General features: G+C 42.8%; 1 protein-coding gene across 6 annotated transcripts in view; it reads right to left on the reverse strand.

Moving 5' to 3' along the window:
- GRHL2 (grainyhead like transcription factor 2) overlaps positions 1 to 27,755 on the reverse strand; it is a 137,314-nt gene that overhangs the window by 35,451 nt on the left and 74,108 nt on the right. For all 6 annotated transcript variants that reach the window (XM_053661208.1, XM_037133405.2, XM_053661207.1 and 3 more), the window contains exon 8: positions 15,146 to 15,240. In XM_053661208.1, coding sequence (XP_053517183.1) covers positions 15,146 to 15,240 — 95 coding nt within the window. The remainder of the gene's footprint in view (positions 1 to 15,145; positions 15,241 to 27,755) is intronic.

The raw sequence follows: 27,755 nt of genomic DNA on the forward strand, positions 1-27,755 counted from the left end.
CTCACTGAGTTGTCTATATACAGCACTCACAGCGGGCATACATTCCACAGGCAGGAAAGAGTATTCACTGTGGCCTTGTCAGCTTGGAGTCTCAACGTAGAGAGCTGGGCTGATGGAATGCATGTATTTACAAAGGCCACTTCCGAAGGACAGGCCTATTGAAATAACAGGTGTTTACTGGCAAAACAATACAATTAATAGACCCACTCCTCCTCAGAGGAGCTTTAACAATCAGCCACCCAGTAAAGAAGGTTTTTAAAGGTCAAATGAGCTACAACACGCTGGACTTCACCGGGAAACACTCAGACTGGGTCCCGTAATAGAGAAAGGTTCTTCGTAGAAGGTCCAATGGGCTCTCTTTGAGACATGGCATCCTGAGTCTATGAAAAGTAAACAGCACGAGAACTGGCCTCCTTTGCTATGTGGTGCTGGCCTCCCAGAGTCCTCCTTAGAGGCAGGGGTATATGATAGGGTTGGCACAGCTTTCCTCTTGCCTGGCTGCCTGACCCTATAATAGCAAAGTATAGTTTCAGACCTGATGGTATCAATCATAGTCTCGCTGCGGTGCACTCAAAACCCAAATGGTTGAACTTTAACTGCAGTTGGGGAAGTGGGTGGGAGTGGGAAGGCACAGAAGCACATTAACTAAAACCCTGGCTTGGGAACTGATAAGCATGAATTTGTTTCATCTTGCAAACCCAACCATGTCCCAGCTCCAGGCACGGCAGGCGAAGGTGAGATCGAATTACTTGGAAGTTTATCTACAAAGCACTGTTTGTAAATGTGTATTACAGAAACTCAGGGAAAGATATGCTTTCCCCACCGAATGTTCATCCAAATGTCAGGCACAGAAAGTTCTTTTTAACCTCAGTCAGAGCCGTGGTTATGTAAGGAGCAGGTTTAAGTGCCACGGACAACTGGTCTGTCCCCCCAAAGTTATGAACGTTACATATGTTCCTACAATTATTTTCAAAATCTCAGTTATTTGTTTTCCTATAATTCTGACAGTATGTAATTTAAACAAAAACATATTCACTAAAACAGGTGTATCCAGGCCAACAGTAGAAATGATTTTAATTCCGTCACTGGTTTAAAGATTGAGTCAGATAGAAAGATTGTTTCAAAACGTACCAAGACCTTTCCAGAAATAAAGGCAGTGCCATGACAATAGACATTTTTAAATAAAATAGTGTTTACATATGAATTATAATTCCCACTTTGTAGTTCCTGCAAAAAGACCAGTGATTCTGCCCAGGTTCTGATACCTCTCAGCTGTGCAGTATGGGTAGTAAGATTTATTAAAATAAAATAGATCAGTGATGGGCTTTAGAATGGCTACATTAAATTGATTATTAACTCCCAAGATTTTTCTGAGAGTTTGCCATTAAAATAAATGGGCCGATCTTTGATTTATAATACAATTTGAAATTTAAAAAATCAATAAATATATCCATGATTTGGTGGAAAGTATTTTTCTCTTTAAATAATTGTGTTTTGCATTTTCAAGAAGATCCTTCCAATTACAGACTACAAAAACTATTTTCTTAGGTTGAGATCCTTTTCTAAGAAATGGCACATGCACTAGCCTCCAAATTACAGAGTCATAAAATCAGCATTTTCACCCTAAAGCACAGACAATGTGTAAATACAAAAGTGTGGTCTTGTCAATTTCCCTACTCTGTTTTCTTCTTGGTTCTTAGAATCATCAAAGACCTTCAAATGGTTTTCTTATATTTCAGCATTTTTCTTCCATTCTATATGATTGTATTGGGTGCAGATGCAATACCAAATAAGACAGAAAGATAGACAAAAAGTATACAATATTAATGTGTGAATTCTCAGTCTTGGGCATTATTTGTTTCTTCATGCATTCATTCATCAAATATTTATCAAGAGCCTGACATCATGCTAGGAGGTGGGAAATAAGAATGACTGACAGGTTAGATACCCTGCCCTCAAAGAGCATGCTATTTTGTTGAGGATGGAGGAAACTCCTAGATTTCCTGACACCTCTATTTATATAAGCACATTTAGGGAATGATTTAAAACACGACAGTATATTTCTTCATTTTCTCCTACGACACTATGGGTACATCTGTATACACACATACACATTGGGTTTACTCACGTAGTCCACCACAGTGTTCTATATTGTTTTAGTACTCAATATTTTCCATTTCTAGAACACAGGAAGTATGCTCTCAGCTGACAGCCTTTGCTATTTGCTCTGCCCTCCACTTCCAGTGCTGTCCCCACAAATCGTCACATTGCCAGCTGCTTCTTCTCATTTGGGTTTCAGTCCAAAGTCAGCTCTTCCCTGACTGCCCCGGCTAGAGCTGTCTTCTGCTTCTTCCTCCTCCCATCTCTGCCTCCAACCAGTAGTACACTCTGTTACTCTGCTCTCTTCTATTTCCTTCCAGTTTATCTCATTGTTCATCTCTTTAGTGCTTAACTATCTGTTCACTGTGAGCCCATCAGAAGAGGGCCCTTGTCGGCCCCAAGTTCACTCTAGTCCCAGTGCCAAGCCCACGGTAGATACTCAACAAATATTTGTCCAATGAGTTAAGATAAAATTACTTTCCTAAATACACATTTCCCTCTTTATCTATGCTCTTGCTTTCATAAGCAAAACCTCTTAAGAGTTGAGATTGCCTTGAGTAGCTGAACTTGTCGAGACAGTACAGTAGGGGTTGCCTCTCTGACCAGATTTATACTCAAAAAGTGTTACCTGCCTATATATCAACAACTATAAGTTGAGCACCAAATAGATAGGTATAGATACAGGAATAGATAGACAGCGATAAAGACAGATGGTAAAGCTATAGACACAGATGAACACACACGCACACGCTGTGGAAGATGCTGATAGAGGGATGCTATGGGAGATACAGAAGCCTGTGGCAGGACCCTCCCTTTACAGAAAAGGGGGGCTGTGACAGTTCCCACTGTTGTATAGTGTGTATAACTTGATAGTGAGTTGAATACCCCAGGCTACACTTGCTATCCGAACATGATGAAAAGGAGAAAGCCCAGCAAGTCAGCCAGGGAAGATTTCCTGTAGGAGTGCTGAGCTGGAAGAAGGAGATAGCCTATTGGGAAAGGAGGGTTTGTGTTGGGAGGTTCTGAAAAAGCCTGAAAAGGGAAATTGGTGAGGGGGAGGCCAACCAAGATGTTTATATCACTGTTGTCAAATGATGGACATTTGAAGAGGTCAAGTGTGTATCATTGAGGCCAAGGGCAGATAGAACTATGGCCACAGTATCTGACATCCAAGTTGCAGGGAGGACAAGGAGAAAAGGCCACCAAGTTCAGAAGCAAAAAGGGTTTGTGTCCCTGTCTGTGTCCCTCTCCAAGGCCAGACAAATGGAGGGAAGATGGGAAACTAGACTTCCGGGGCACGTGAGACAGGACATGAAGATGGAGAGAGGAAGCAGCTCAGCTGGTCGTTAGGCAGAGAGAGGCGGGATGGACAGGCGCACAGGCGGCGGGCAGCAGGGCCCAGTGGAGGCATTCTTCCAAGACAGAAAAGGTGTTCACACTGAGAGAGGAAGGATGTGAGCGGAGGCAAAAGGGGGGAGTTGTGGAAGCTATGAACCTCAGAGGCAGGGATGAAATGAGATCAACTCACAGATGAAAGACTTTCTGAAACTGGAGGGCAAAATGAGAAGAAAGCACAGCAAGAAAAAAAAAACACAAGAGGCTCAGAAAAGGTCTGTGCCCAGCACAAATACTAGCACTATGACCTTGGACTTGTTAACTTTTCTGGGCCTCGTCTTTTAAGTAGTTATAACAATCCTTACCTTGGTACTGTGACACTTTAAAATGACATCATGCTTTAAACGGTAAAGGACCATGAAAATCTATCATCCATGGTTTCTCTCTTCTCAGATACCTAGTTGTCCAGCTGGTCCTATTCTCCAGCTCCAAGCTCTTCCTTGCCGCCCCGCCCCACGGCACAGTCCTGCCTTTCACCTCCAAGAGCGCTCCTGCAAGGCTGTCATCCTTCATGTCCCTGGTCCCCCAGTTCAAGCCCTCCTTTCTGTGGGACCATGACAATAGCTTCCTATCTGGGGTCTCTCCTGACACCTTTTTTGAGGCCAAAGGACCCAAAGGTATATTAGTTATGATTTGCATAAATTTGAGCAAACAAATATTTAAGGAGAAAACATGAAATCTATCTTCGTCCAACACCATTAGAGGGGGCGAGTCCAGGCTCTACGGAGGGGAGAGCAGTGAGAAGCGCCTCAGGCAGGACTTTCACTGCTCCTCGGACTGTGGGACTCCGCCACCCGCTCTGTCATCTGGGCGGATCCTGTGAAACAGAACCTCAGAAGGGAGACTCTGGGCATCCCGTATCAACAGGGTGGGCTGTTCCACAGATAATGAGCTCCCACAGAGGAGGAATCTCAGCCTAGACTGAAAGACTCACTCACTCAATTTTCTGATCATTTGTCATTATTTTAAACCTCTTCTGTTCATATTTAATACTTAAAGTTTGTTTTGAGTCTGTAATACCTAACTATGACACAAAATTCAAAAGTCATAAAAGGGTAAAGGGAAATCTCACCCTGCCCTGCGCTGTTCCCCCAACAACCTCAAGAAGGGTTTCTTAAGTACCCTTCGTTTTCCTCTGTATTCCTCTAGAAATAGGCTATGAAATGCACATTGCTTTTGTCTTCTGTGTCAATGATGGCACAGTAAACATGCAATTCTGCACCTTGCTTTGACAAATTTTGAAGCTAGCTCTTCCCTTTTCTTTTTTAAAGAGCTGTGAAGCCTTGACTGGGTGGCTCAGTTGGTCAGAGCATTGTCCTGTACACCTAAGAGATTGCAGGTTTTGATTCCTGCTCAGGGCACATACCTGGGTTGTGGGTTCTATCCTTGATTGGAGAGTGTATGGGAGACAATTAATCAATGTTTCTCTCTCACATCAATGTTTCTGTCCCCCCTCCTCTCTTCCTGCCTCTCTCTCTAAAATCAATTTAAAAAATATCCTCAGGTGAGGTTTAAAAACAAATTCCATGAGCCCTGGCTGGTGTGTAGCTCAATGGATTGAGTGCAAGCTGCAAACCAAAAGGTCGCCAGTTCGATTCCCAGTCAGGGCACATGCCTGGGTTGCAGGCCAGGTTTCCAGTGGGGGCCAGGTGAGAGGCAACCACACATTGATGTCTCTCTCTCTATTTCTGCCTCCCTTTCTCTCTCTCTAAAAACAAATTAAATAACTAAATAATTTTAAAAGCAATTAAAAAATCCATGAAATATGGACCAACAATTTCTTTAACATTAGGTTTTTTCCCAGTCTTTTACATATTTATATATTCCATACGGCATTTTATCTTACAAACAGTGATGCAGCGCAAGTCTGTTAGCACGGCTTCTGTGCACACACAAATTACTGGCAGTGAACAGGCCACATTACTGATTATTTTAATCTGACTTTTGTCTTTGCTATTCTAAAATTGCTTTCATCAAGGTCAGCTTTCTCAGTAGCATCTGTATAAGCAGGGGTTCTCAAATTTACTATGCATCTGCAGGGCCTTGCTAGAATGTGGATCATGAGGCCCCACCCCCAGAGTGTCCAATTCAGTAGATTTAAGGTGGGCGGTCCAGGTCTTCGCACTCCTAACAATTTCCACGTGGAGGCCGATGCTCCACACGGAGGCCCAGGCTAGGAGGTGCCACTCTCTACAGCACTGACTTCCTCGGCCAGTTCTTCCTCTTCCACCTCTTCCTCCTCCCCCCAGACTTCTTTTCTACTCTCCTTCTAACCTCCTCTTATTTCTTTGGTTCCTCTTCCTCCACATTCCCTAAGCTGGGTGGGTCTACAGTCCCACCTTAACCCTCTTTGCCTACCCTCCAGTTCCCTCTGTGGCAATCTCATCCCTTCTTGGGACTTCCCTCGGCCCCTCCAACAAACAGCTCTCTACCTTCCCTGCTGCTCCGCACAGTCCCCTGGCTCTTACGCTCTGCTCTCTCTGGACCTTCACGCACACGTTCTTCTACTTGGTTTGCTCCTCTTTCCAACACCTGCATGTCTAAATCGCACCCGACCGTTGGACACGCCAATATGCCACATCCTCCCTTGTTTTCCCCGATCCCACAGAAAGGTGACCTCTCTACATGCTGAAATATTTAGAAGTGAAGGATAGGGTGTCTTTACACACGTGTGTGTGTAAAGACAGAAAGCAGGAGTAGAAGAAAAGAAGAACAAGAAGATCAAAAATAACAAGAAGAACAAGAAGAAGGAACAAATCTGGCAAAAATTAATGAGTCCTCCTAGGTGAAGGGTATGTGATGTTAATTGTATTAGTCTTTTTAAAAGAGATTGTATTTGTTTGTTTGTTTGTTTGTTTGTTTGTTTAAAGGGGAAGGGAGCGAGAAAGAGAAGAAGAGAAACACTGATGTGCAGAGAGAAACATCAGTCGATTGCCCCCCCCCACGTCCCAACTTGGGATCTGGCCTGCAACCCAGGCGTGTGCCCTGACTGGGAATCAAACCAGAAACCTTTCAGTTTGCAGGGCAACGCCCAACCTACCGAGTTAACACCAGTCAGGGCACCAGTCTTTTGATCTTCATATGAAACTTTTTAAATTAAAAAGTTGGGAAAATGTTCTAAATAAACAGAGTTTCTCTCTCCAGAACTCTCTTAGCACTTCATGTTTATTAGAGTCACTGTCATTTTCTACCTCATTACGACAGTTATTTACAGCTATGTCTCAGGCCCCTGCTTAGCCAAAATGGCCAAAACGTTCTGACAGCAGATACTGTGCCTGGCTCTCTGTCTGTGAGTTTCCACTGCCTGGCCTAGAGCATGACAGCAGCAGGCCTAAAGCTTCAAAGGAACAACTGCCCTTTTGCCAGAGATAATGTAGAAGATATTACTACTAGAGCCTCCCAATATAAAGAGTCAGTGTGGAAATAGCACATGCTTCAGACAGCCCAGGGTGGGGATTCCAGCTCGGCTACGCATGAGCTGTCAACCTTAGTTAAGTTTGCTAACCTCTCTGGGATTTTCTCATTCTTCATTATTTCCATGAAAAATTACATCCACTGAAAAATATGAATACTGAGTAATGTTTAAAAATAACCTGGCAGGGTGCCTGGGGTATGGTATCACTAAATAAATATTAACCATGCACTAACACACACACCATTGGTCTATGAAATCCAAGTCTGTAATCTAATTCTCTGCGCACACACAACAGTTCATGCATATAAGTTACAGAGCCCTGAGCAGGATTCAGGTCAGAAACCATGGATACTCTATGTACGTTCTAACAAAAGATCAAGCTGTTGATATCTTATTAGTGAGATGCCTTCCAAAGATTACTCCCTCTATATATGAATTAACTACGGCTTTATAGCCTTTCCTGCCATCCATTACCTTATAAAACCGGAACAAAGGCATGGCTTTGTTTAATTTCAATACCAAAGACTCCAGCAAATGTTTATCTTTCCCTTTTAAAGCTTCCATCACCCACACCACGCCCCAGCAAACACATAAAAATGCCATTTGCCCTGCTTCACGGTGTGTACCTCGACCTTTTAAGACCCTTTCCAGGAGCCTCCCCCAGCCTTTTCCTCACTTTTGAGACCATGGAAGAGGCTCTAGAATATTCTCCAGCCTTCCATAAGACAACCTGGGTCCAAAACTGGGTCCTACCTCAACGAGAGCAGAGTGTAACTCTTTTCAAATCAGTAATATCAACCCCAGTTCACCCTAGATTTTCTCGGGAGCAAAACCAGAAACTCCCCAGGGAGCTGAAGGGGATGGACTGGGTCGTGAGCCACGGGGCACCAGGTGCACCGTCTCCTTTGGCTTGTCCTTTGGTCTCTCTCTCTTGTTTAATCCTTACCTGAGAGTATGGTTTTTTAAATGGATTTGAGAGGGTGGTGGGACGGAGAAGAGAGAGAAAGAGAAACAACAATTGGTTGCCTCCCTTCCACGATCAGATGGGGGATCGAACATGCAACCCTTTTGGTGTCCAGGATGACACTCCAAACAACTGAGCCTCCTGGCTAGCGCTGGTTGCTTTTTTCATCCTGCAAATCAATATTTATATATCTCCTCTTCTCCCTGGTATCCAGCACTGGAGTCGGACAAAAGGACAACACAGTCCATTTAGAAACATCCCCTTGGCAGGCATCATTATCAAGCCTACAAAATTGTAATGTGCTAAGGCATTGTGCTTGACACCCAGTAAAAGCTGATTCAATATTTTAGAGCAAAAAGAAATGTTGAAAGACAGCAAAAAGGAAGAAGGGAGTGAAATAATAAATTTAAGACAATTGATTAGATTCACCATGATTTGGTACTGAATTTCAAGTCAGCCCTTCAATTAGCATAACCTTATTTTCTACCCCAAGAGACTGAATAATTTGCAGTGTTCAAAAAGGTTAGAACACCTTTATTTTGTCCAATTTACTGCTTTTCGTAGGTCATAATCAAAGCACTGCCTTCACATCTTTTGAATGACTAAAACTGAGATAATGAGGACAGAGAGGCTGTGTTTTTTCTATTCACGAGCAGCTGATTGGGGGAAAAGCTAATCTGACTTGCTGGCCACGGATTGTACCTTGAAAAGACAGCACTGGGACGAAAGAGGGGCGGCCTGGACACTATGTGGGGAAAGCAAGCCATCCTTATACAATGGCTCTAGTTAGGTCTCGCAACACGAAGCAAGTCCTGATGGGAGCCACACCCAATGCCCTGTGTCCAGGGCAGCCCCAGGGCAGTGACGTGGCTACTTTACTTTCTTCCTTCTGGATGAATGTAAACATATAGAAGAGGGCTTTCTACTCCCGACGTTCACTTGCATTTCCCTGTTCACCAGGCTGACCCATCTCCCACATCCACGTTTCCAGCCTTCGCACTGGGTCTCAGATGTTACGTGATATCTCTTCATATAGAGCAAAATCAGACACAAAGGCAACAGTGTAAGGAAAATAAAGTAAAACTTTAAGAAAAACTGGGCCCAGAGAAAATATCAGCATGTTTCCTCACCTTGCATTTTCTTACAATGTCAAAAATTATATGAAATCTCGTTTGTAAATCCAATGTATTTAAAGCACCCAAAGTTAGGGGAATCTACTTATAAAATCAATATTGCTTATCTGTAAATATCACTTCCAATTTACCAGCTTGGCGAATGCGGGTTGTTTACTGGATTTCTTAAGTTGCAAACACAAAGCAGAGAGTCACCGTGTGCCTTCTGCAACTTTCATTTTCCCCGATAACAATCATTGTTCTGGCTCTGAATTTTTTTACGTTGTACTTCCTGCATGGCGTTTCAGAAAAAGAGTGAGGAAGAAAGAGTCGTCAACGCTCACAGCAGGAACAAAGGCATAAAAAAAAGTGTATGAAAATTATGTAAATGAGTGTAAAATAAAAATCCGAACACCACAGAAATGAGCTAGAGATAAGTGGGGGATGGAGAATTAATGTGTCAAGACATGGAGAAGGAAGCACTGATGTTTTGCAGTATGAGAAAGTGCACTGATCTTCAATTAATGCAGAGTGAGGTAGTAATTATGCCAATGAGATCACTAATGTTGGGCTAACACACACACATACACACACACACACACACACACACACACACACACAGTTGAACATGACAAGGAATCCTTAAAGTCCTCATGCCCAAATCCACTCTGGTCAATAACACATACGGTATCAACAGAAAATGTAGCAGGGCAACCAGGGACAGGGACAGGGAGAGACCTGTGTGCTTGCAGTGTTGGGCCAGTGGGGCCATCCGGAGGGGGAGGGACGGGGGAGGCAGAGGGTGGCACAAGCGGGGTGACTTGATTAAATTGCTTTGCTCAAGAAAATGGGACTGTTTTTTTGTTTTCTTTCTCTCTGCAACTACAGGCGTTGTGCCCTGTGGACATCTTTGAAAAGGAAAACCATAGCATGCTTTTGGCCTTTAAAAAAAATGGAAGATTTTCCTGTATTGGGATGGCTAAGAGCATGGACTCTGGACTCAGAGGGACATGGGTTCAAAGTCCACCTCGCACTTGTCTGATTGTGCTGTGCCAGAGATGTATAGAAAGGTGATACTTAATGGAATCAGAGTCTGGGACACACAGGAAAATGACCCATGACATCTCTGGGCCTCTCTCCTCCCCCCGCCAACCCAATCAGGTGTCAGTCTTGTCCACCCCCAATCTCACACCAAAAATTTGTTAACAGGGAAGAAAATATATACATGCCTTCTATGAGTCCTTAACTCTTTCTAAAACTGCAACAATTTCCTTTCTGAAAGTTCCTCCCAAGTCCCCAAATGCAGGATGAGCTTTCACCACTGAACATGAAAGCAGAGGGTGGGACCAGCCAATCCTCAAAGCCCTTCCTACAGCTCAACAAAGAGCCGGGAAGGAGGGGCAGGGCAGGCCTCCCCCCAGCCCTGTGGGCAATGGCTCTGCTTCTGCAGGCAGAGGTGCCAGGCTAGAGGGCAGCAAAGAGTAACCCACAGGAGAAAAAAGTTCATATTGAACTGCAATAGCTTTTTAAAACAACCTTAGAGACGGAAGGGATGGGCTAGCAGTGGATGTCTTTGTTTGCTTGATGATTTAGAGGGGCTAGTGAATAAGAGAAGAGGAGCATTTTCACCAACTTCGAGCATTCCAAAAGTTTGGCTGAATAGAAATAGGTGAAGCAAAGGAACAGGGGAAATTGGTCCAGTGGTCCAGTGAAAAGGCACGAAAAGGAGGTTTGTTCCTCAAAGCACAAAGGAGCATGTTAATGCTCAAGTCATTCTCCATGGTCACGTGGGAGGGACCTGCATAGCAGACTGAGGTCGGTTTCATTCTGAAATCACAGTGAAGAGAGAAAAGGCACCGGACAAAAATAAGTGGCCCAGTTTTAAGAATCTCCTTAGAAATCTGGGAGAAAGAGGAGCCTCTAATCAGGGTTTGCTGTGCTTCTGCTCCGGTGGGGTGGGTGGGGGGATGATGTCATCCTCGAGAGAAAGAGAGCAGCACCGGTGCCAGAAATCTGATCTCACTGCTCTTCAGTAACTCAGTAGGGTCTTGTGTGGGAATTCCTCATCTTGGGGATTAGCGACCAATAAATCTACTTTGCAGGTTTGGCTACCAGTGTTTGGCTAAGGGAAGAAAGAAAAACTGAAATATCCTTCTAAATGGGAATCGTGTGAAAGAATGTAGCATAGCAGTCTTCCTACGAGAGCCATATGGATGGGACCTTAATAATAGCTATTGACTTGAATAATCTGTTTTAACAATCCCTGTTCCCCCTTCAGCTGAGGATGGTGAAGCTCAGACGGCAGAAGTCACAAAGCCGGCTATTCCAGTGACTGCCTGGGTGCCTGAGCCCCATGTCAGTGCATTTTCCTCTGAAGCACCCACAGCCCCACCCCCATCAATTTCCAAGCTGTGACAGGTCGACAGGAACTCACAACCTTACCCACTTAGAAGTCACCTGAGTCATTCCCAGGGACCCAGGGACACCTGTTCACATTACATAAGCGTCCAGACTACACAGACACTGAGGGGGAAAAAAATGTCCTGCTGGGGACTAGTTCTGCCACTTGCTCTGTCATTGTGCAGAAGGACACTGTGGCACAACCAGCAGAACCGGTTCAGGGGAAGAACTCAGTAACAGTTCTGCCAGAATCGTGCTGCAATCGATACTAGGAATCAGAAGTTAAGTCCCAAACTGCATGTGAATTGTCTTTACACTTTCCCTCGTCAAAGTTTTTCCTCTAGTTAAACTAAACAATGAGAACACCACATCCTTTCCTCTCTTCTGCTCATGCTCAACGACAGGGAGAAGGAAAGTGTAGGTCAGCAGCAACAACAACACAAGTAAATCTGTGCTCTGAAAAAATCTATCACCTTATCATTAGCTCATGATTATACATATGTAGTAAGAGCCCCCATACTGGACTGTTGTTTGTTAGTTTTTGAATAAATGCACCAAGGCTTAAATATTTGAATAACAATTATCATTAAATGTCGCCGTCTAGGGAAGACGTGTTTTTCTCTAACGATGCTGCTGTGGCTCGAAGTTTATTTGTAGTGTCTCTTCTGACCCTGCCTTCTCCAAAGCTGGTCTTCCAGAAAAGAAATCGCCTTTGAACCCTGAAGTGGTATTGTCCAACTTGTTGACATGACATTTGATCCCAAGTGATTTCTGGTGTTTTCATAAAACATCTTCAAAGACCAAGGTACACCACTCTCATGGACATTTGAAAGCATGTCACAGCCGCTCTCTTTAACGGTGCCAACCCAAGCCCAAGCTGGCCTTGCAAACACCTGGGTTCGTGGCTGCCAAAGGCCTGGCCAAAGAAGCCAGGGGCTGTGGGCAGGGGTCCTGGGCCCCCTGTCTCCACCAGGGCAACCTCCACTGTGTCACTATGTCCCCCAGGACTGCAAACCAGTGAAGATGTCAACTGCATATTCAACTGCCTGGGAGGGCATGGTTCGGGCACAAAAATTCAAATGTCTACCAGGGCTGGGCAGAGAAAGTTCCAGAATGGAGAAGGCTAGCAGAAGCTTTCAAGAGAATAGCCAATCCCTCACAGGAACCACTCAGGGCCTTGCAAACACTTGGGCTCATGGTTGCCAGATTCTTTAATTATCCAAAAGAATCTAGAAACCTAGACTGCAATAATAAAGACCTCTTTATTATTAAATGTGAGCCAAAAGTTAAAAATTGAAATAGAAGTACATAAATGCTTGATATATACACGCACATTCTGCGGACCACGTGAAGGCGGCAGGCCGCAGGTTGCGTCCTCCGGCCACGCGAACCAAACCATCACGTGACACTGAATTCGGCCCAGCCCTGAAGCCTGGGGAGGATTTTCGTGTGGATGCTACCAACAGGAACCCGAGAGCAAATTCAACTGCTTCTAAGTCCGTCGTGTGAAAATCGAAAACAATTCCCTGATGAGAGAGTAAATTCGCCTTTACTTCTTGCTTCGTTAAACTCCTTTTTCTCAACCAAGTGATTCTGTTTTTTGCTGATTATAACATCAGCGATATGTTCAAGAAATACCTTAGGTGCTGCTAGTTGAAAAAAAGTCTTGCCCTCACTAACGATTTATTTTTTATGGGTTTTCTTTAAAAGCCCTTCCAGTAGTTTGAGGGAAATTATTTGAAATTATTTTGTATTACGTATTGGTTAACGCAGACTGCTTACTACTGCAACCATCAAGCAATAGTAACTAAAATATATATATTAAAGAAGCAAACAAATTTTGCCACGAGAAGCAAACACTGCCAGCTGTCAAAGCACACGTTGAGTTTGAATTCGTCATCTGGGACAGTGCACACGCACAAACACACTTAAACAAGAAGAGTGAAATTCTGCCTTTGGGTAAGGAGTGGTCTAGTCAACCCACAGTCACGACCTGCTGTTGCCTCTCAGAGCCTCGGTCATTCAAGTGGCCCCTGCGGCTGTGGCATTTTCTTTAGAGGGTCCCTATGGACACAGAACAGTGAGGGCACTCACCCACGAGCGCTGGTTACTGAAGACTGCACCACGATAAAATTAGGGTTCCCACTGCAGCTCACGTCTACACTGACAAGCCTGTCCAATGCTGGGACCCCACCCTCTCCCCCGGGATCAGCGCGGGGGCCTGCGTCTCACTCCTCACACTTGCTCTGTGGTCCCTGGATCGCCCTCCCCCTCCAAGGGCACAGGATCTTCACATATCACACACCCAGCACCATACTTGCTGTGGCAGAGTGACTTGGAAACGTTTGTTTTGTTTTATTTTGTTCTGAGTATGGGAACTGAGTGAGGCTCAGAGAGGCGAGGTGACTCGCTGAGGGCTCTAATCCCACTCTGGCTGGGATTTTCTTTTCTTGTTCTAGCCCAGGAACCTAGCCTCTGCAGGGAAGGGCATGAAGGGAAACAGGGCTCTGGGCAAGGAACTTGAACGTGACTGAGAAGACCAACTCCCCTACAGTTCTGTGTGGAGCCTGACCACCCACCTGGGCAAGGTCTGCTTCCTTCTGGTGGGTGCCTGAGCCCCTGCAGCCCACTCCAGGCTGCTCTGCGCTCTGTTGCTGAGCGTTATTTAAGTCACCTTTCATGGGCCCAAAGCCAGTTTCATTTCAATTGTTTGATACCTGAGTGAAATGAGACACTGAGCAATTCATCTTCTGTAAGTCCTGCCCACAAACTCCAGTCCAGTTTCCTTTCTCACCCATCCCTCCCCCAGCTCGCAGACAATAACGCATTGAAGGGAGTTGTTTACATTGACCTTTCCATTAGTCTGAAGACAGAGTTTTGTTAACGCCCACACCAGAAGTGCAAAACAAACTGAGGTTTCATCTGGAACCTTCTCTTTGGTGCAAAATAAAGATGGAGAATCAGAAGCTATGCAACACAGAAAAGTGCATGGCGGAAAAGTTTGGAGTTTTCATAAACTCAAAGGCACTCGTGGCCAGAAAGCAAATCAGGAAGTTTCCCTTTTTCACCCGGCAACAAGGTGCACATCTGTCCTCAGGTCACACCTTGCAGGAGAGTTACTGTTGCCCTTTTTAACCCTACTGACACCAGAGAGAAGTAGGAAAAGCTTAAGCAGTCAATAAGGGGAAAAATGGCCCAAGGTCACAGTGGGCACACCACAGGGAGTGAAGTTCAGAGATCTGCAGCCCTGCCTCCTACTGCTCACTCAACCAGGTTACACCTGGAAAAAGTCGTGGGGTCAAGAGACTTCCCAGTCCTCACGGATGAAAACGTTACCTCTGAACACCTTGCTCCCTCTGAAGGAGGCTGGAGTTAGACCAGGGTGTGGCAGGACCTGCAGGGCAGGGAGAAAAGGTCTCTGGGCCCATTCTGGGCCCGCCCCACGGGCTCACGAGTGGGGCCTGAAGCTCGGGAGAGCCATGGGGAGCCTTCTGCAGGAGGTCACCTAGGAACACGTTCACCCTCTTCTTCCTCACCCCCCAAAAGGCAATTTAGCTAAACAGAATTGGATGTTTGTGACTTCTAGAGAAAGATAAGAAGTTCATTTCTTTTTGTTCTGGCTCAAGTTAACAGATCTTTCTCTACCTATAAAGGCTTTTGTAAAAAAAGAAGAAAGAAAGAAAAGAAAAGTCAACTGCAGAGAAAGGACACATCACTTAAAAGATCTGAACAATGAATCGATGCTACTTTTTTACTCACCTTCGCCTCCTCGTTCACATCCCAGGTGAAGGAAACAGCATTATAAGCGATCTCTTCGATGTTTCCAATTGTATTAAAGCTCTCCTTGTAATCCGCTGTAATGTTAGAATAGAAAACGGTTTTAAGAATGAGAGTTAATTCAGTGACATGTCACTTTTTTCATCAGGGAAACTGACATGTCGCCTCTGCTTCTAGTTGTTTCTATGGCAACAGATAAGGATTTATGCTTGCTGATATGTTCTTACCAGCACTTCCAAGAATGCAAACACATTCCTCTATTAAAAGACCAAATCTAGGTGAAGCCATGTTCCTGATTTGCTCATTAGTTTCATTTTGCACTAGGTTTATAAAGTTACTCTTTTTCTTCTGAGTCCCTTGTCACCCACCTGTTCCCTCTCCTACTCACTTTCCCACCGCTGAGTTTTCTGGGAGGGCCAGAGCGGTCTGTGGGGCTTGTTCTGTAGGACAAGATATTCTCTTTATCTGCCAGGCAGTGTCCTCAGGACTTCAGTGGCGGAAATTCCAGGACGGGGCTGGAAAACCCTTTTTTTTTCCATTTCTTTTTGGACTTGGGTACGGAAAGTTGAGGTGATCATACTCATCTTGCTATCATCACCAGTTTGAGGGCCACCACTCCTTTATTCACGTAGCATTTGTTGATCGCACTTTATCCCCACTATCCACCCTCACAAATACAATAGCTATTAATGTGTTTGCTACGTATTGTGATAAGTTGTGTCGATTCGCCCGTGTACATAGCGTTCGTTTTCACCAACTGGGTTGTGCTATGGGTATGGCTGTCAGATCCAGGAAATATCTGGGATATACTCATCCCTAAAGTTATTGTTATTTTCTAATCAAAAATTCTCATTTAATTGGGCACCCTGTATTTCATCCGGCAAACCTAGCCCTGGACCTTTTCAGAGCTGACTACACACCTCTTTCTAACTGCAGCTGCGCAGAATTCCATGGGGACCGCCAACCACCCTTTATCCCCTCTCCTCAGAGTGGGCCATTGGGTGGTCTCTGCTCTCCAGTACCACAAACAGACCTGTGATCAACACCTGCCTTACTCACTGCCTCAGTTGTTTCTGCCACAGCTGGTCTTCTGGTCTGGACACGATGTTCCTAGGCCAGTGCTCACTGCTTCCTAAGGTTTCTAGCTTAGGCTTAGTTACCATCTAGGTCCCCCGCCTTCTTCTGGCCTCCTTAGAAATGATATCGCACCTTAATTCTGTCCTTTGTGTACTAAACAAACATCGTTCGTGTCCTGCTGGGCTGGCGTCCTGGTAAAACCCATATTCTTTTCTCTGAAGTCTGCTTTATACACAAATTGATCACCTAGTCACAGACTTTCTTTCTCTCTAAGACTCCATAACTACTTGTCTGAAATGAAACTGTGATCATGTGCTTTTTATACTTTTTTTATAAGGCTAAATCTTTCACAACCTATCATGTCCTTAGGTCCTGCACAGGACTCTGTGCATTCATACCCCACCTCACAATGGGGGTCAGAGGGAGGCTCAGTTATAATGATATTGGGGGTCTATTTGTTTATAACACCTTTTAAAATTTTCCATTCTGAGTTAGGATAGAAGTTCATTACTATGACTGATTCCAGGATGTAAACAGTGCTCACTGTCCACGAGATCGGCCATGTTCCTGGTCACATGGTTGTTTCCTCTTCCTGTTCTGTTAAGTCACCACATCTTTCAGGGCTGGTGGCTTCTCATAATACAAATAATAAAGTCCATAAAAATAACTAATTCAAAACAATCCATGATAGAACAAAGAGAGTTCGATTTTGTTTTTTTGGTTTTTTTTTGTTTTAAATAAAACTCCTTATTTCTGGGCCCTGGTTGATGGTTAACCACAGAAAAACCTACTTGGAGGCACCCTTCAAAAAGGCGTTCCTGACTCACTTTCTAAGCTCCAATGAAAATTCTATTTCCTCTCTTTCTCCCCAAACTTCTGCTTTTGGAGCCTATCCCATGGGTACAAAGTGGTATCTTAATGATGTTCTATTTGCATTCGTTCTACCAGTTGGGAGTTCAAGCATCTCTTCACTTCCAGGTCAGCCCACCCACGTGCCCTTAGTTCAGGTTTCTATTGGTTTCCTGAGGGACACTATGAAGCAAAACTATAATCTTTACATTTTGAATAAAGCAAACACACTTTACCATAATAACTTGTAAGTTCACCACAAGAAAGTCAGAGGCCATGAACAAATAAGAAAATTAAAAGCACCCACAAACTACTCACCCACAAACAGCTACTCAAAACACATCTATATACACTTTATTTTCCCCATCTCGGTCTCTGTCTCCCTTTCTCCAAAATTTGTAAATATTTGTACAAAATCTCGTAACAATTATTTTTAACTGCTTTTTTCCCTTAATAGATTTTCAGCATATTTTAAAAATAGTTTATTTATTTATCTGTTTGTTTGTTTTTGGAGGGAGGGGAAGGAAGGAGAAAGAGAGGGAGAGAAACATTGATGTAATCAACCTGTTGCCTCTTGCTCACCCACCAGGACCTGGCCCGCAACTCAGGCACATATATTTGTTTTTATATTCATGACAGGGGATCAGAGCATTGACCTTCTGGCTTGTGGGACGACACCTAACCCACTGAGCCACACTAGTCAGGGCCATCTTTGGCATCTTTTTATGTCAATAAATAAACATGTGAAAAATACTTTTAATGGCCAAATACCACAATATTAGATTAAAATGAAGTGCCATAACTTGATGTTGCTCTTGTTGGTTACTTAAATGATGTCAAGTGCCTTACTATACCTTAAATATCACTTCATTATCTTTATGACTAAATACTCCTATATATTTCATTTTTTCATTAAGATATATTCTCAGAAGTAAAGTTTATAGGTCAAAAGCAAGTATATTTTTAAGGCTTTAATTCATTTTGTCAAATTATTCCTAGAAGATAGAAGCAACTTACATTAAAAATGACAGTGTATTAAGTTCCTGCTTCCTTCCAAATTGGTATGCAAAACACATACTAACTTATTATTACATTTTTAAATTAAATTTTTTTCTTCAATTATAGTTTACATTCCATATTATTTTGTATTGGTTTAAGATGTACAGCATAATGATTAGACAATCATATACTTTAGTTAACTTATTATTTTAATTTGCAATTTTTTTCCATTATGAAAAATTTTAATTATAATTGACAACATTATGTAAATTGGTTGCAAAAACTATAAAAAATTTTGGAAAACACTTTTTGATATGAATAAATTTAGTCACTTTGTAATTTTTCATTTATGAATTACCTCTTTGAATTTAATTTTAATAATATTGAGTCGACAAAAGAATTAATTTATTTCATTTTAACAATTGTAATTTTGAAACTGGCACACATGTGCTTCAAAGTCGAATCAGTCTTTTTTTCTAATTTTTTAAATTTAATTATTGTTCAAGTATAGTTTTCTGTCTTTTAATTTGCAATTTTCTGATTGCTAAGGAGGTCATACCATCTTCCATTTGCTTTCTGGCTCTTTGTGCTTATTTATATTCTTTCTCCTTTGTTTTTATATTTATTCACTCACCCAACACCCTCCTGTTCTGCCCTTTGCTCATTTTTCTCTCAGGGTATTCAAATGTTCTTACTGACTTTTAAGTACATATTTAAAGCTAACAGATAAGCCGAAGGAAAACCATTTTATATCCTACAAATAGAGAATAGGGCTTTATGACTGTATTGGGGATGATTTTAAATGCAAACCTGTGCTTTTAGCAGGTCAGCCAATCTATGAAAATTTTGAAGAGAGCAGCAGGGTACTAAATTTAAAGAAATTAAATTCCCTAATTCTTCATAGCTATTTGTTTTAAAAGAAAGTCATGCAACTTTGTTTTAAAGTTTTTAATAAGCATTTTTAAGAAAAGTTTTTAGGTCAGTCATAAACTTAAAAAACAAATATTATGTCTAGAAATAAGGACAAACCAAAATGGTTTGGTCAAACACTTATCCTAAATCTTGTAAGTTGCTGCATTATAAGGTTTTATTTTTCCATTGTTTCTGCAACTGAAATTTAATCACCTTAAAAAATGCATTAATTAGTTTGATAAACAGATGGCCAATAGACATATGAAAAGATTTTCAATGTCACTAATCACCTCACACCTGTCAGAATGGCTATCATCAATAAATCAACACAGAACAAGGGTTGATATGGATGTGGAGAAAAGGGAACCCTCCTGTGCTGTTGGTGGGAATGCAGATTGGTGCAGCCACTGTGGAAAGCAGTATGGAGCTTCCCCTGCAAATTAAAAGTGTAACTGCCTTATAACCCAGCAATTCCACTTCTGGGAATATATCCAAAGAAATCTGCAACATTAATTTGAAAGGATATATGCACTCTTATGTTCACTGCAATGTTATTTACAATAGCCAAGATTTGGAAGCAGCCCAAAGTGCCCATCAGGAGATAAGAAGATAAAAATATTGTGGTACATTTATACAATGGAATGCTACTCAGCTATTAAAAAGAAGAAGGAGGAGGAAGCCTTATCTTTTGAGACGGCATGAATGGACCTGGAGAATATTATGCTAAGTGAAATAAGCCAGTCAGAGAAAGACAAATATCATAAGATATCACTTATATGTGGAATCTAATGAACAAAATAAACTAACAAACAAAATAAAAACAACTTACAGATACAGAGAACTGACTGACAGCTGTAAGAGGGGAGGGGTGTTGGGGGGACTGGGTAGAAAAGATGAGGGGATTAACCAAAGGGAAAAAACTCATAGACACAGACCACAGTATGGTGATTAACAGAGGGAAAGGGGGTTGAAGGAGGTAGAGGAAGGTAAATCAGGGATAAATGGTAATAGGAGGAGATTTTACTATGGGTGGTGAGCACACAAGAAAATATACAGATGATGTGTCATAGAATTGTACATCTGGAGACTTCCGGTCAAAATGGAGGCGTAGGTAATCATGGCTTGCCTCCTTGCACGACCAGAGAAACATTACAGCTAAATTACACAACAAATGTCTCTCATAACTGTCAGAAAGTCAAGCTGTATGGGAAATCCAACAACTAAGGAATTAAAGAAACCACACTCATCTGGCAGAAATGAAAGATACACTAATTCAAGTAAAAAACAATGTACAGGATATCATCAGCAGAGTGAATGAAGCCAAGAAACAAATCCATGATTTGGAACATAAGGAAGAAAAAGACATCCAATCAGGACTGCAAGAAGAAAAAAGAATCCAAAATAGCAAGGAGAGTGTCAGGAGCCTCTGGAACTACCTCAAACATCCCAACATTCACATCATAGGGGGGAACATTTAAATCCCACTCCAAAACACTCATTGCTTTGGGGGAGGGCACTGTCACCTCTTGACATTAAAATGCAAATATTCTTGGGGTAACAACAACTGCCACAAACTGAGAACTCACTGAATGTCAGGGCGGTGTTGAGCTTACCAACCTAATCCTCATACCCGCTCTCTGAGGTACGTATTAGCATCCTCCTACAGAGAAGTCGCTGCTTGTAGAAAATCACGTGGCTGGTAATAGGCCAGCCTGTGATTTGAATCCGGGTCTGTTTGGTGCCAAAGGCCAAACTTTTAACCAGGGCCTATATAATGCAAATTAAACAATAAATTGTTACCAGATATTAATACCCTGTAGAGAAAAATCACAGCACATCCTACATGGCAACCGGCTGGGAGAGAAGTAAGTGCTGAGGAAAGTTCAGTGAGGCAGAGAGATGAGCGTTTTTGGAATTGTCAGTTCCTTGATAGAGGAGGGCCAGCTTGGGGTGCTGCACTGGAGAGAAGCAAAGAACGCATCTCCATATCTCGCAGGCACCACGAAGACTGAAAGAAAGTCCAGAAGCCAGCCCTTGGGGGTAAAACAAGGCAGGTGGGAGTGAGCAAACACTTGACGGTGTTTCAGCAAAGGGCTGCTGAGCACGGGTGATTGTGCCGGACGCTGTCATGTCTGTTCCTGGCAAGTTACATTCTACACAGGAATTAGGGGATTGGACTCTACTTTAACTGTTATGGGCAGCATGATGGCAAATCATTCTGTTATCTTTTTTCTTTTTTGCATATGATCAGTGGCGTATGTGTGAGTGCAATTCTGGAATACTGTCAAAGACATTGTTTAATTCTTTCACCTTAATTAAGTTGCACATGCTTGGTAAATTATAACTACCCCTTCTAATTATTTTTTTATATATTGTGGGAGATGAAAAGGTGTGGTATAATTAATATAAAAATTGCTTCTCTTCTAAAAGGTGTGGATTTTGCCTGGACTAGTGAAATAATGAACCTGGAATGCTGCAAACAGCTCAGGGCTGCTTGCCCTGCGAACTCAGTGTGCATAGTCTGCAGTCTAAGAAGATTTTTTTTAAGTCAGGAACTCAGGGTACCTTATATATTTGAGAACAAGATATACAAGGAATCCACTTACAGGTCAGCACCAAAGTTCAGGAAGAAAGGATGCTGGCAGTAGGGACACATGGCCCTGAATCTAATTTCCGCCTGCTTGCACTAGGCCCTATGTATGACCTTCAGCAAGTTATGGAACCTCCCTGAACTTGTACTTCATTTCTACAAAAGAGGGACAGTATCTAAAACCACAAATCCTGCTGTACCATACCACAGTGGGCAATGGGAACACTGGTCCCTACGTTGCCCATCCCACACATCTGCTCCACTCCGTCTGTAAAGCTCAAAGAGGATCAGCTCAAATTCAGGGAACAGTCGCAGGTCATTCCCGGAGGACTTGCTCTGACTCAAAACAGGTAGAATAAATAAACTTTAGTACAACTAGGTTCTGAGACTTTTCTGTTTTTCAAAATCAACACAACAGCTCCATAAACCTGAAAGACTCACAAGAACTCTAAGAAAGTCACTTCCTTGTTACTGCTTTTCTCCCAAGTCCAAGGTAAAGAGTGTTTCCTTCAGTGTGCTAACACGAGAGCTGAGTTGTAGAGCCTTTAAATATATTTCCATCACTTAGTCTTGGCTTCTGAGCAAACACAGGAACAGCACCAGTTTTTAGGAGACCAGTGTGAGCTAAACACATTTCACACACATTACCTTGGACAATTTTGATCAGTAGCTTGTTCCTGCAAATGTGTTAAATACTTTCCCTCCCTGATAGTCACTTAGTTTTAAGGGGCCAAACTGGGAATGGAACCGAAGAAGTTCTGTCTGCACACGAAGCCAGAACCCTTTGATTTCTGTGATATATACAAACTACAAATGAGCGCTTTTCCATACATAACCCAGAATAAGGATGGCTGGAACTATGAAGACATAATTTGCGACTCACAGAATGTGACTGGAAAAAGAGTATCTCTTTGATATTAAAACAGAAATTAATATTAGTGATACTACTTACTACTCTCCATGGTTTATTGTCACGTCCTTACAGATATCCTTTACGATAGAAACTTTCTTGGAATTTTTTTCTTTGGGCTAAACTTACCAGTAATATTTTATTTGAGTTTGATTCACCTTCCCATTTCTAGAGAAGAAGTTGTGTGGGCCAATGTTACTGCTTTCAGCTGCATTAACCATAATTTCAGAGTAAGAAAAGCATTTCACGTTGTAATCCAGGACTGGGTTCCATTTATGTTAGTATTTTTACTCTACTTGATTTCATTTTTTGTAAGAATGCTGACCCTGAGCTGTGAACTTGACTTCAGAATGACAAAAGGCCATATCCTGTGTACAGACACATGAGCCCACATGCTTATGTACATATATCTGCACCATGGCTTCTAGCTGTGCATTTAAATCAACTTAGATGGGCTTAAAATCAAGCTCTTTTCACTTGTCTATGATACACATGAGATTTAACTTCATTTTAACTATTTTTTCTCTTAAGAATCATGCCTGGTACTTTCTGACAGTTTGCTGAATGAACAAAAATATAGACAGTGCTTTGGTAAATAACTTACTCTGGTTTGCTACCTGAACCAGCCATGCTTTATTTCAGTTTCCCATTCTTCACCTTGTTACTTCATATACTAAAACTCTGAAGGGTAGGTATGGGGACAAGGAGTTACAAGCACGTAAGAATAGAGTCCCCGCCCAAAGTAGCTGGCCGGCGTCATCATCTCAGACCCACACACAGGGCCCCCTCCCCAACCTCCTCCCATCCCAGATGATATTTCTAAGAACTGTGACAACTTCCCAGTTAAACTAACATTAATTTATAACAGAAAATTGAATTCTTTCTCTAATGATGGTACTTTATTAGTAGTAAGTCTCGAGAATTACCATTCTCTAACACAGTCAGTAGTCTCTCCAAGACCAATTCTACTATCTAGCGGCCCTCCATGTCAGAAATAATTTTTAAACACATGTCGTTGTACTTCTGAGTACAGATCGAACAGATTTAAACAGAAGAAACGGCTGTCAGAGAATTGGTGTGCAGGACAGACACATTACAAGAACCATAAATCCTCACATAGATTGTCTGTCACTGAATTTGAACCACAGACCCAATCCCTTCAGCTGCTCAAGTCCATTCAGATTAACCTCCAATTTCAACCCACCTCTTTCGCCCCCAGCCACTCAGTCACACACACACCTGGTGACAGAGAAGGTAAGTCTGCCCCGAGTGTGTTGGGACTGGGGTATGGGAGGGGACAGTGCACTGGCTATTTTTTTACATGCATGATTTTTTGTTTGTCACATGAGTGATGTTTGCAATACTTGTTATTTGAATTACCAGTGCCGCTATTCCTGTTCACTTTTCATCTATTAGTAGAGGATATAGATATTATTTCAAAACTGAAATTCTAATTCTCTTAGGTATGTTTCTTCAAGAAGAAGCCTTGTCCTTCAAGGAGGAAGCAACTGCTGCCTTCACTATTGCCCTTTGTAATGGTGACTGACCACAGCACCTGCAGGCTGCGGGTGTGAGTTCCACCCGACCGACTCAGGGAGGCTGCAGCACCTCGCCAAGCCGGCGTCCTTCTCCATCCGTGAGATGGAGACAATGCCAGCACCTACCTCACGGCATCACTAAACAACAAGACACGTTCACTCAGCACTCAGTTCTTTCCATACGTGTCTTTCCAAGAGCAGAAAACCGAGTGGAGGCTCCGCATTCCTGGAGCCTATCCAGAGAACTTTCTTCAGATTAGCGTCATCTTATTTTGGCTTCTACCATTCAAAGAGCTTGATTTGATTTTGCAAAAACTTTCTCTTGGCAAGTTTTAGGTTTTGTAAACAAAAGAGAAAAACTTGAGATTGCCCATGTTAACACTGGGGAGAGGGGTACTGCGAAGACACGAATTTGTTTCTGATGAAGGGTTCGCGGAGAGCGAGGCTCCCGGCGGACGCTGGAGGAGGCTGCGGACCCCTGCTCTGCAGTGTTGTTCAGTACATAGCTGAGTCTCATGCAACCATCAGGCTGTTCTCTCCAGGTACTTTATGTATTGAATCAACTTTGAAGCCAACCAAATAGAACTAAAAAAAATGTGAAACCATCAGGTCATCTGTTGTTTCATTACATGAATCTCAAAGAAAGAAAATAATTAGGCCCCAAGCAAAATCCCCCCAAAGTGAAATAAAAGTATACATTATATGTTCGACATGAAAGCATGACCTTACGTAACTAAAGATAAAGGCAAAGAACCACCGATCGGGGAAAAACAATGTGGTGCTCAGTAAACATGAAAAAAAGAGAGTTGAACAGGAATAGAAAAATTTACAGTATGAAATACAGTGGGCCTATAAAGCAGTCCCGAGGTGTGTGTGTGTGTGTGTGTGTGTGTGTGAATTTTGAAAGGTCATAATGTAAACCAGTGTCTCTTCTCATTAAAACAGATTCTCAGGGGGTCTTTTGCCATTCTCTCTGTAACACACCTTCTTTTTAACTATTCGAGCCTTTAAAATTGTCAGCATAAAGAAAACTCTTTACCAGAAAAAGTTTATTAAACAATAATGTCCTGGAGCCAGATAAACACATGTTCCAGAAGCAGTGAGGAAAAATGGTGACAGACCATAGTCATTCTAATATTCAATTTCCAAATCTAGCTACTTTTTTGGGAGGGGTGGATAATTCACTTTTAAACTATTTCTTATTGTTTGCTTCAGGGAAACAATAATAATTTCTAGTTACATTAAAAAGAATACTTTTCCCTGGTTTATTAGTGTATGTATATTTTTATGCTAGTTATTAAGTCTTAAAAGTTGTTAAACAAGTTGTATAAAGAGGGCTAGAGGACAATAAAATAATATTTTAAATATAATAAATTAAAGTGCCAAATACACATTTGGGTGCCTGGCATCTAGAACAATCTGACCAAAATTGATCCTTGCAGAATGGAAAAGGAGGGAGGGTGACCCCACCTGAGTTTCCATAAACTTGAAGAAATGTTTTTATTTAGTTAGAACTTAAGTTTTCATGAAAAGCTTTACCTTAATCTGAAACTGTTATCAACAGAGCCCAATTAAAAAACCAGCTCTTAAGAAATAGATCAGTAAGAGGGCACAGATGAGAATCCTATAATCACACATTAATACCCAAAGGTGCGCTATAATTGCCTGCCAATTACCGAAAACTACAGGATTAATATTAACAATGTAACCAATACATTCTGATGTATTATAATCCCCGACAAGGAAAGGTGACCGTGAACCAAAATCAAAGACAGAGATTGAATAAAGAGCCGATGGTTGATTTCACAGTTAACTACAAAATTATGTCAAAAATGGCTGCACTGAATGTGACTGTCAAGTGATGATGCCCGTTTGTATGTGCTGGTGGAGTCAGTCTGATCACGTGACCACGGAGAACACCCACTCTAAAATGCAGGTTCTGGGATGTCCATTCTTTTAGAACATCTGTACTGTAAAGGAGTAAAGTCATTCGCGATTATGTTCAGGAGAGCGAAAGTCCCTGTGAACGTGCCTCAATTTATCTGTTGTGGCTTCTGACTCTCCTTCTATAAAGTTAATATTAGTTGTTGAATGACTAATTTCCCTTCCCTGCTTGAAAGGGAACAAACAGGAAAAGGCGCCTTCCCCAGAAAGCGTTTTGGAATTGTCCACTGTTCGAGGAGACTTCGTAGCAGTCCGGTTCACTCTGTGACTTGCTTTGTTTTTCAAGTGTTTTTTAGGTGGCTCGCACGGTGCTAAATTTTTGGATAACTCCACTCTGCAAGTGAGTCCCAGGGAAAAGCTACCCTGTTCTATGTGTGACAGCACGAAATTCCTCGGGGACCTGGCTGACCTCGGCACCCGGCCGGGCCCCACTCCCTGTCCCCGCCACTCCTCCTGACTCCCCGGCCCAGGTACAAAGTAATGACTTTCTTCTGCAATCTTTTCCATCTCCTTCATCCCCGCAGCGCGGCATCGCGAAGAATCTAACTCCCCTAGAATTTGTCTCTAGTTCCTGGGGTGCCTTTGTATCTCCTCAGTGAGTCTCAAAGTGCCCGAAATCAAGCTCTGCAACTCATTAAAGAGGAATGGCCCTTCACTGCAATATTCTACTTGCCTCCTACATCTGCATGTTCCCCACTGTCTGTCCTTATCGGAGTCTTGGGAGGACTGATGGGACACGGTCCTTGAATGGGACACACGCACTTGGATGAATGACTCGCTTACCTATTCCTGGATCTCTAAAACCCACTCTGTGCAACAATAGAAAGACATGGATTAGCCAAAAGCAAGGCATGCATGTTAAACTTCAATATAATAGGGTATAAACACACACACACAGACTTCGGTATCTCCCCAACAAAACTGCAAAACAGGACTTTGTGGAGCCACGATGGTGTCAAAGCCACAGAGAGCAAGAAACTTGGAGCTTAGTTACCCTCCACATCTGGTGTGGTGATGACCCTACAGTGGGTCTTTGCAGAGGAGCTGAAACGGGAACATTTCCCTCATATTCTACCTTCAGCTCTGAGGGCTGCCGCCAGGGCACAGGTGGTGAGGATCAATGGCCCTCTATAACCTGAAGCCCCAGAGGCCCTGCTGGGCTCAGTCCATCTCCTCTGGACCTGAAGTCTCCTTTTAGAGCCCAAGACCAGCGAGTTCCATACAGGCTTCACATCCGTGCTGCCCTAAGATTCCCCTTAAGAACAGTGAGCCTTTGCTCAACTACCAAACACTTCTCTGTCATTTTCTACACCCCGGTTACTCAGGGCTTCCTTCCTTCACCCCACTCTCTGTATTGGATGAACTCATCAACACTCCCACTGGCATGCAGGAGTCTCCACCCCTTCCATCAGTGCTAGCAGTTTCCTGGACTTTGCCAACACGTTTTGGTTTCTCTGTCTTGGCCCCTGTACCTATGCATGAGCTCTTTCCTTTGCTTGTAGCAACTTCACCCTCGTTTGTGACCTCAGATGTTTTCATTATCCTCGAAGCGAGGTTTCAAATGTAAAAGGTTATATTTGAAAATATAGAGGGGTGGTGAGTACCCCTCCAAGCTGCCACTCACCCTGTAACATCTTAACCACTCATCTTCTTACCCCCACACTGGAGCAGTTTGAGGACAGGGCTCTGCCTTATTGTCCCTCAGCATGTTTAGTGACTGGATGTGGAATTTCTGCAAGCAGGTGGTCCCTCGCACAGGCCAGCACTAACTCC

Source organism: Artibeus jamaicensis, unplaced genomic scaffold (assembly GCF_021234435.1).
Source record: "Artibeus jamaicensis isolate MK-2021 breed Jamaican fruit bat unplaced genomic scaffold, CSHL_Jam_final scaffold_916, whole genome shotgun sequence".
NCBI classification, from domain to species: Eukaryota; Metazoa; Chordata; class Mammalia; order Chiroptera; family Phyllostomidae; genus Artibeus; species Artibeus jamaicensis.